General features: G+C 51.0%; 1 protein-coding gene across 1 annotated transcript; it reads left to right on the forward strand.

Annotated features, from left to right (window-relative positions):
- Positions 1-625: 625 nt before the first annotated feature.
- Znf768 (zinc finger protein 768) lies at positions 626-3433 on the forward strand. Its single transcript, XM_013116937.3, has 2 exons — positions 626-1043; positions 1326-3433. Exons 1-2 carry the CDS (start codon positions 956-958, stop codon positions 2921-2923), a joined length of 1686 nt encoding a protein of 561 aa, XP_012972391.1. The 5' UTR covers positions 626-955; the 3' UTR covers positions 2924-3433.
- The last annotated feature ends 6824 nt before the right edge of the window (positions 3434-10257 follow it).

A 10257-nucleotide genomic window follows, 5' to 3' on the forward strand; every position in this document is an offset into this window, starting at 1 on the left:
GCCCCAGGTGCCCATCCACGGCGGAGTAGGCGGCGCCACGCAGCGCGGAGGCGGGGTTGTCTCTGTGGCAACAAGCCCGCAGCGGGAGGGGGCGCGGAGGGCGCGGGAGGGGGAGTGGGCGCGGGTGTCACAACCGTAGTTCGGCTGGCTGGCGGGGTTCTGGGCTTCAGAGCCCGGAGATGCAGTCAAATGGGCGGCCGCCCAGGATCCCGGGTCCAGTGCGAGTGAACCCCGAGGCTGAGGAAAGGATCTGGCCGCCTCTCCGGCTGGCACTAGGAAGCGTCGCTCCTTCACGCTGACCTCGGTCTCGCTTGTCGCCTCGCCCTTGGCCACACTTAGTGACCGGCACATGGACCGAGAGATCTGCAGACAGGTCCCTGGATAGGCCGAGACTCGCGATGTAGGCACACAAACCGCTGTCGTCCTTCCCTTCGGCTCTAGGGCGTCGGGTCGCCCCCACCCCCCTCGCCCGGGAGATCCAGTCCAGGGTTAATGCCAACGAGTTTCCACCTCCAGCCGCTCCTAGAGAGGCCGCGGCGCAAGCCAGCGGGGGAAACTGGCCAGGGACGGACACTTCCTGTGGGGGAGAGGGGGGGCGGGAGAGCAGGAGCTCAGCCGGGGCCGGGGGCGAGACGAGGGGTCTCGGGCTGGGAGTAGTGGCTGGGGACGGCCGGAGGAGTAGACTAGCCGCTCACCTCCAACGCCACGACGCCCGAGGGCCGCTGAAGGCCACAGGACAACCAGAGACCTTGGGAGGGGGGCGGGGCCGCGGGCAGGGGCGGGGCCGGAGAGGCCCAGGGTCAAGACGTCCGGCCTTCGCGGCCCGAGCCCGGCCGCCCGGTCTTCTGGGCTGCACTGAAGCGGCGGGTGGCGAGGGCTCGGGTCTCTGGGCACTCGAACTGGGTTGCAGGATCGTCCGCCGTCGCCACCGCCGCTGCACTGGGAGCTGGCAGGGATGGAGCGGGAGGCGTCGTCGTGGGGCCTCGAGCCCGGGGATGTGCACAGTCCTGACGACATGGGCAGCCCCGAAGGGTCTCTCAAAGGTGAGGCAAGGACCGCGCCTCCTAAGAGTGTACCAGGAAACTGGGCTGTGGCCTGTGGGAGGAAAATAAGGCTGGAAGCTCAGACACTTGGGAGTGGGGTTGGGGTGGAGACTGGGTGTCCCTGGTCTTTGGAGAGGAGGTGGTAAATTTCAGCACCTTGATTTAGGGCCAGCGACCCCGCTTGGGGAGTCGGGGAGAGAAGTGTGTGACAATTAGTGGACCAAATGATCTTCTAGACTCCCAACCAATCTGTATTTTTTTTGTAATTCTCTGACCCTGCAGGCAACACAAATGAGAATGAAGAAGGGGAAACTTCTCAGCAAGAAGGCAATGGGGACTATGAGGTTGAAGAAATACCTTTTGGGCTTGAGCCTCAAACCCCAGAGTTTGAATCCCAGAGCCCCAGGTTTGAGCCTGAAAGCCCAGGGTTTGAATCCCGAAGCCCTGGGTTTGTGCCCCCAAGCCCTGAGTTTGCACCCAGAAGTCCTGAATCAGACCCTCAGAGTCCTGAGTTTGAATCCCAGAGTCCTAGGTATGAGCCCCAGAGCCCTGGCTATGACCCCAAGAGTCCAGGCTATGAACCGGGCAGTCCTAGGTTTGAACCCAAAAGCCCTGGATATGATTCGAAGAGCCCCGAATTTGAATCTCAAAGTCCCGGGTATGAATCCCAGAGTCCTGAGGATGTGCTGCCGAACTCTGGAGGTGAAGCTCGGAATCCCGAGTTCAAAACCCATAGCCCTGAATTTGAAACTCAGAGTTCCGAATTCCAGGAAGGTGCAGAGATGCTTCTGAGCCCCGAGGAAAAGAATCCACTGAGCATCCCCTTAGGAGTTCACCCCCTGGACTCCTTCACTCAGGAGTTTGGGGAGCAACCCACAGGAGCACTGCCTCTAGGGGCACCATTTGATATGCCTACAGGGGCCCTGCTGGCCACACCCCAGTTTGAGATGCTCCAGAACCCCCTGAATCTGACGGGGACCCTTCGTGGTCCAGGCCGTAGGGGTGGCCGGGCCAGGGGTGGGCAAGGCCCCCGGCCTAACATCTGTGGCATCTGCGGGAAGAGCTTTGGACGAGGCTCTACCCTGATCCAGCACCAGCGCATCCATACCGGTGAGAAGCCTTACAAATGCGAGGTGTGCAGCAAGGCCTTTTCCCAGAGCTCTGACCTCATCAAACACCAGCGTACCCATACCGGCGAGCGGCCCTACAAGTGTCCCAGGTGTGGCAAGGCCTTCGCTGATAGCTCTTACCTACTTCGACACCAGCGTACCCACTCTGGCCAGAAGCCCTACAAGTGCCCACATTGTGGGAAGGCCTTTGGCGACAGCTCCTACCTCCTGCGGCACCAGCGCACCCACAGCCACGAGCGGCCCTACAGCTGCCCAGAGTGTGGCAAGTGCTATAGCCAGAACTCGTCCCTGCGCAGCCACCAGAGAGTGCACACTGGGCAGCGGCCTTTCAGCTGCGGCATCTGTGGCAAGAGCTTCTCTCAACGGTCAGCACTTATCCCGCATGCCCGCAGCCATGCCCGTGAAAAGCCCTTCAAGTGCCCGGAGTGCGGCAAGCGCTTTGGCCAGAGCTCGGTTCTAGCCATCCATGCCCGCACCCATCTGCCAGGCCGCACGTACAGCTGCCCCGACTGTGGCAAGACCTTCAACCGCTCCTCCACGCTCATTCAGCACCAGCGCTCCCACACAGGCGAGAGGCCCTACCGCTGCGCCGTGTGTGGCAAGGGCTTCTGTCGCTCCTCCACGCTGCTGCAGCACCATCGTGTGCATAGTGGGGAGCGACCCTATAAGTGTGATGACTGTGGAAAGGCCTTCTCACAGAGCTCCGACCTCATCCGCCACCAGCGGACCCATGCAGCCGGCCGGCGCTGACCAGTCAAGGGTGGGGAGGTGATGGGCAGAAGAGAAGGAGTCAGGGAACTAAAGAAACCGTTTGAGAGGATAATGGAAAAGCTGGAGGAGAATAGAAGGATGGAATAGTCTAGAAGATGGGTCAGGGTGCAGGAAGTCACATGCCCTCAAGAAGTATGAGAAGTGGGCTACGAAGAGGGGTTGCAGGGAGGCTAAGCAGGCAACAGGAAGCACCAGAAGAGATCCGTGCTGCTGGTCTGAGCAGCAGCGGGCTCCTTAGCTGGGAGGCCTGTCCTGGCAAAGTACTAGCAGGGAGGGGGGGAGGGCAAGGGAGTGTCACTTAATTAGAGTAGGGTAGCTTAGGTCGGTAGCTGCTGAGACCCTTGTGAAATCAGGAAGAGTGCAGAGTGTAGGTGGGGGAGGAGGAGGGGGTCTGAGGTAGGGCCTGGGCCTCTCAGAGCAAGCCCCACCCCCCCTTGTCTTCCTCAGGCTTTGGAGCCTTTTGAGTTCAATAAAACTTTTATGTGGTAAGAGACGTGTCCCTAAGATGTGTATGTGGACTGTTTCCTGAGTAGTGGGAGATAGCGTACAGCAGCGAGTCTCTTGCCTTGGAAATGCCTTTGTGCTCAGTGGTGCAGGGGATCTTAGCAGCCAGAGTTCAGGGCGTGGATTATTTGCCCATGGACACAGAAGTTCATGCCCCATGTTTTACATGCTGATGGTAGGAGTGCGAGAAAGTCCTCAACTCTTCCCAAACAAAGGGTCCCTGCTTAGGCCAGACACAGACCCGGCTGCTTGTGTCTAGGTACAGCTGTTCCCTATCGTCTGGCTTAACCCCACCCCACATGCCCAGTCAGCACTTCAGTAGATCTTTTCTCTAGGCTCTTGAGACTGGAGCGGGAAGCTAAACACCTCAGCCCCACCCAAAGGGGGGACACCTGTCTGACCAAGTATGAAGGAGCCACTCCTCCGCCCCTTTTCCACTGCGTGACCAGCTGGGATTGGTTGGCCACAGTTCGGCTTTCTCTGGACCCTGTATCAATTGAAGGGACCACCTTGTCCTACCAGACTCAGGGGTCTAGAGTACAGACTTCTGTGACCGTAGCAGGGGAGGGCAGGCCGCACCTTTGGGAATCTTTGCTGTTGGGGACACATTTTGAGACAATGCCCACTGGGGGGCGGTGGCTGATGTAGCCCCTCTGAAGGTGAGCTCCTATCTCAAGAAGACGAAACAGTCGTAGAGGCCAGTGGTTGTTCAGTCGCTGTGTGGCTATGACCAGATTTGACGTTCATACTACATTTACCGGCTCTACCTCTGCCTAGGGCTTGGCACATTTGAGTCTCTTTGGTCTTTGGATCATGGTATCATTCCCATCCTTAGGGTCTTCAAACTTCAAAGGCCGTTTCCACCCATCTGGTCATGATCTGCAGCTCTGAAAGGGACCACATGGTTCAATTCCGTTTGCCTGCTTTTCTAAATTAAAAGCACTTTTGAAAGTAGACCATTATTGCTCAAGTGAAACCTTACAGTAATTGAAAGGCCTTCATGAACCGAATGCGGCAGCCACCCCTGCTGCCCCCTTCCCTCCTCCCCTTTCTTCTGAAATGCTACGTCACGCTGTAGCCCAGGCTGGCCTGACACTCAAGATCTTACTGTTGAAGTCTGTTGAGTGTTAAGAGGACAGGTGTGCAGCACCACGCCCGGTTTATGTAAGGCTGGGGACTGAACCCGGGGCCAGGGAGTGTCACTTAATTAGAGTAGCACCCTGCTTAGATGCTTCGGTGCAGTTACTGAAACCTTCGGCACTACACCAGTGGGGCTATAGTCAAAGGCTTCATACCTGCTTTATTTTTACTTTGTTTTATTTTGAGACAGGGTCTTTCTATGTAACCCAGATGTCCTGGAATACTTTATGTAGTTCAGGCTGGCCTCAAATGCACAGAGATCCACCTACCCCTGCCTCCCAAATGAAAGGCATGTATACTTGGCTTTTAAACATTCAAGTCTATCATTTTATCTTATATTTGAATTTATTTATTATAGTATTAGAGCTTGGGCCCAGGGCCTTGCATTTGTTAGGCAAATATGTTCTAACACTGAGCTACATTTCTAGTTTCACATATGTAGTTTTTAATTTTTTGAGACAGTCTCACTCTGTGGTCCTCCTTAACCTGGATCAAGCAGGCCTCAAACTCATTAGAGTTTCCAGTCTGTGTCTGGTGAAAAATGCATTTTATTTACTTTTTTTTTTTTGATAGCCTTGATCTATATCCCAGGCTAACCTGGATTGACTATGTAGCCCGGGTTAACCTTGAACTCATGTCAGTCCTCTTTGTGTCCCAATGCCTCCCAAGGCTGAGCTCTCTGCCTTGCTTGGAGTCAATTTTTGTTTTGTATAGATGTTATTCTTTTTTATGTGAATAAGTGTTTTGCCTGCATGTGAGTCTGAGTAATAAGAATGTGCCTGGCATCAGAAGAAGGGGTTGGCTCCTCTGGAACTGGAATCACAGATGGTCGTAAGCCACCATGTGGGTGCTGAGAACTGAATCTGAGTCCTCTGTAAGCAACAAATGTTTTTTTATTTCTTCAGCCAGTTGTTTCTCCCTGAACACAAGCATTCTTAACCCCTGAGCCATTTCTTCAGCACCTAGACTCTTATTTTTAAGTTCATTATTTATTTTGTATGCTTGTGTATAAGAGTGTGTATGTACGTAGCATGGACATGGCATGGCGTGTGGCTCACTTGTGGAGGTCAGAGGACAACTTGCAAGAGGAGTCTGTGCTCTCCCTCCTCTGTGTGGTCTCAGGAGTTAATGCAGGTCGTCAGGCTTGGTAACAGGTGCCTTCAATGTGATTATACCCTGAGCCAAACCGTCGACATCTTCAGCTGAGCCCACTTTCGAAAAAGCATCCCAGCTGGACTTCACCGTTTACCCCCTCCATATCGTGTATAACCGTGCCACAATCGAACCTGGCTCATACAGAGGCTAGAATATATGGCTGGGAAAGTCTGGGATTTAGGTGGCGCTCTGTGTGCTACTGTAGGAAAGTCACAATCCCTGCTAGGTTAAGACTTTCATACACAGCCTCGGTTTTTGTGGGGAGCGCCCACATTCCTGTAAGTAAACATCAGCTATGCTCGTAACAGTAAGCCCATTAAACTCATTGGTTCCTCGGAGTGAACTTTGTGGAATAGTGCCTGGGTTTGTGGTTGGGATCTTGGGAGGAGGAAGGGCGCTGTTCATATCTCCCCTGGGAAGGAATTTCAGCAACACACCTTTAGCTTCTGGGCCATTTTGCTGGCTCCTGGAGCAGGTTTTAAAATTTTTCTTTCCTTTTTGAAGTGAGCTTTACATATTTTATTTTTAACGATATTTTGTTTTTATTTTCATTTGTCTGAGATTTTGCCTGCATGCATATGGACCACATGTGTACCTGGTACCTGGGGGCCAAAAGAGGACATTGGATCCTTTGGAACTGTTACAGGTGGTTGTAAAACCACCATGTGTGTTTCGGGAACCGAACATGGGTCCCCTGAAAGAGCAGCAAGTGCTCTTAACCTCTGAGTCATCTCTCCAGTCCCCTGAAATAGATTTTTTTGAGGGGGAGGGTTTCGAGACAGGGTTTCTCTGTGGCTTTGGAGGCTGTGCTAGAACTAGCTCTTGTAGACCAGGCTGGTCTTGAACTCACAGAGATCCACCTGCCTCTGCATTGGTTTGATCTGCTTTTAGGTAAGTTTGACCTCTGTTGGGTTTCATATCTGCCAATTCATCCAACCACAAGTTAAAAGTGTTCAGGACCCTAGGGATGTAGGCTAGTGGTTGGGTGAGTGTTTAACATACTTAAGGCCCTAGGTTTTATGTTCAGAAACACCAAAAATTGGCATTTGTACTAAATGTATGCTGAATTTCTCTGCTCTTGTCATTATTTATAGTATACTGGTTTTTGCAAGAATAAAAAACAGATTAAAGTGTAGGGGTGGAGATGTGGCTTAGTGCCAGACAGAACACTTGTCCAGCTTACAAGAGGCATTGGGTTCTATTCCTGATGCCACAAGCACCTAAGTCACCTGCAAGTGCTAGGCCATTTTCTTGTTTGTTTTTCTTTTTAAAAGACTTTTATTAATTACTATTAATACAGTATTCTGCCTGCATGCTAGTCAGAAGAGAACACTGAATCTCATTACAGATGGTTGTGAGCCACCATGTGGTTGCCGGGAATTGAACTCAGGTCCTCTGGAAGAACAGTCAGTGCTCTTAACCTCTGAGCCATCTCTCCAGCCCTTGTTTGTTTTTTCGAGACAGGGTTTCTCTACGGCTTTGGAGGCTGTTCTAGAACTCTCTTTGAAGACCAGGCTGGCCTGGAACTGGCGATATAGACAGGCTGATCTCAAACTCACAGAGATCTGCCTACCTTTACATCCTGAGTGTTGGGATTAGAAGAATGAGCCACCATGCCTAGCCCTATTTACTTCCCCTGAGACTTTCTGTGCAGAACAGGCAGAACTTAAACTCACTATTCTGCCTCAGTCTTGCACATGGCTGGGATCACAGGTATGCATCACTGTGTCACACTGTTCTGCGCCCTCTTCATTCTTTTTCTTTTAAATGAAGGGTTTTCTAGGGCTCACATGACCTATGCTGACATGCATCATTATTCTGATAGCTCACAAATGAGTTGGGTGATTGTCTTGGTTAGGGTTTCTATTGCTATAATAAAGCACCATGACCAAAGGCAACTTTGGGGAGGAAAGGATCTATTTCATCTCACAGCTTGTAGCCCATTTTCCAGGGAAGTCAGGGCAGGAGCTGACAGGGGCCATGGAAGATGCTACTCACTGGCTTACTCGACCTGGCTTGCTTGGTTTGCTTTCTGGTAGCATCTAAGACCACAAGTCCAGGGGTGGCACTGCCTACAGTGAACTAGGCTCTCCCATACCACTCATCAATCAAGAATATGCACTAGGCTTGTCCACAGGCCAATCTGGTAAGGGGCATTTCTCAACTGAGTTTCCCTCTTCCAAAATAACTCTAGCCTGAGTAAAGCTGACAGAAAACAAGCCAGTGCATGGTGCTGAATTATTTTATTTCCATCTTAACTTCAGACTTAATAAATACAATATATCTAACACATGTCAAAAAGGCCTTTGGGGTTCCTGCATATTTTTTAAAGATGTATTTCTTTATTACATATACAGTGTTCTGCCTACATGCTGAATAGGGCACCAGATTGAATTGTAGATGGTTGTGAGCCACCATGTGGTTGCTGGGAATTGAACTCAGGACCTCTGGAAGAGCAGTCAGTGCTCTTAACCTCTGAGCCATCTCTCCAGCCCTCCTGAATATTTTTAAACACTTAATAGACATATGTCTTTGTGTGGGTGTGAATATGTGAGTGTAGGTGCCCCAAGGCTAGGGATGTTGGATCCCCTGGAGCTGGATTTATGAGCAGTTATGAACTGCCTGATGTGGGTGATGGGACCCTCTATGGGAGCAATGAGCTCTCCTCACTACTAAGCATCTCTTCAACTTTTTAAGAGTATAGAGGCAGAAGGAAAAATGACCCTGACTACCTCTAAGAATGTACTGTGGTACACACACACACACACACACACTCTCTCTCTCTCTCTCTCTCTCTCTCTCTCTCTCTCTCTCTCTCTCAATAGAATGTAATTAAACCAAAATGAATTATCTCCTCTTTCTGGAAAAATGGTTTCACTTCTTCAATACAATTGTCTTGCTAATGAGTTCTTCCCATGATTCCCTGGGGTCATATCAAGTGAAGGCTGGTGTAGCTGGAGAGGCTGTTAGGCTCTGCTATGATGGTTAAGCATTGCAGAGACAGCTGGGGTGAAAGGAGAAACATTGGCAGGGACCAGGAAGGAGCATGCTGGGGCAGGGAGACTAAGAGCAAGACCAGACCTCAGTTTACCCCGTCTTTCCACAGATAAGGCTATAAGGCAGGCGGGCTCAGATAGACTGGATGATGGCCTGTGTCTTTCATGCCAGGCTTGGAAATGTTCATGTACTTAGTCAGAGGACCATCAAAGATCACTGCCTAGGGGCTCTCACTGCTTGTCTTATCTATACAGGTACACGGTTTTCTCTTTTCCCAGTGCTGAGATCCATTCTCTGGGGTCTGATTGACCGCACAAGAGGATTAGTGACTGGCTCCTTCTGTAGCTTCTAGATCTCTGTGGCTTCCATTTTTGTTTTAAATAAAAGATGAATGTCCACTTGCCTCTCTTACTGTTGCTTTTCAGTCCATGGACAGAGCCAGGGTCTCCCGAGTACAGGGCAAACTCTACCACTGAGCTGTACTTTCAGCCCCTAGTATTCCCATCTTTTTTGGTCTGGTCTAATAGGCCAGGGTGGCCTGGAACTCGAAATCTTTCTGCCTCACCCTCCCAGTGCTGTAATTACTGGTGGTACCATAATTCCTAGCATGTATTACTTTCATATTTTTAAAGGTTTGTTATGTGTATGTGTGTCTGTGTCTGTGTGACTGGGTATGTATGAGAGTGCAGGAGTCCACATCCTCCTGGAACCAAGTTTTGAACAGTTATGAGTTTCCCAATCTGTGTCCTGGCAACTAAACTCAGGTCCTCTGCAAGAGCAGATGTGTTCCTAACTGCTGAGCCATCTCTCCAACCTATTTATTCCCATATCCTAAAAGCTGCCAAGTTGCTGATAGCCTCTTCTTTATTCGGTCTCTTTCCCCATGCTTTTGGTTGGAATTAACCCACAATGTTTGCTGCAGGCCAAGGATAGCCGCCTGAGGGTCATGACGGCAAAGGGACGGAGGGGTGTTGAGTGTGAAAAGACATTTGGGTAGGCTCACACATTTGAACACTTGGCCCCGATTTGGTGATGTTGTTAGGGAAGAATATGGGACCTTCAGGAGGTGGAGCTTCATGGGGGAAGTGGGCCAGGGGTGGGTTTTGGGCTCTTATACCCCCCAACATCCTAGTTGCTCCCAGCTCCCAGACTGTCCATGCAGTGGGAGAGCATCATGTTCCTGGCACACACGCCATTCCTACCATGGTGGCTTACATCCTTTCTGGAAGTGTAAGGCAAAATAAACCTTTCTCCTGGAAGTTGCTTTTTGTTGGGGGTAGCTGCAGAAAAAAAAAAAAACCTAAGACAAGAGAAAAGAGGCAGGGCTGATTATTTTGGTTCAACTTGCTAAAAATTTGAGGGGAATGTATTCATTTAAACCAGCCAGGCTGGAAGGCTGCACTAGCACAAAGCCATCAGAATTAGACATAATTCCACACTTACTGGATAAATAGATGCAGGCATGCTGTGTCCCTTACTTCTCTGTTGCTGTGATAAACTGTCACGTTCAAGGAAAC

The sequence above is a fragment of the Mesocricetus auratus genome, unplaced genomic scaffold (assembly GCF_017639785.1).
Source record: "Mesocricetus auratus isolate SY011 unplaced genomic scaffold, BCM_Maur_2.0 Super-Scaffold_4256, whole genome shotgun sequence".
Classification (NCBI taxonomy): domain Eukaryota; kingdom Metazoa; phylum Chordata; class Mammalia; order Rodentia; family Cricetidae; genus Mesocricetus; species Mesocricetus auratus.

Excerpts from the sequence above, each read along its gene's own strand:
- Znf768 (XM_013116937.3), top strand. The coding sequence starts at position 956 with ATGGAGCGGGAGGCGTCGTCGTGGGGCCTCGAGCCCGGGGATGTGCAC. Across the intron at positions 1,044-1,325 it reads CCCCGAAGGGTCTCTCAAAG|GCAACACAAATGAGAATGAA; the intron begins GTGAGGCAAGGA and ends CTGACCCTGCAG.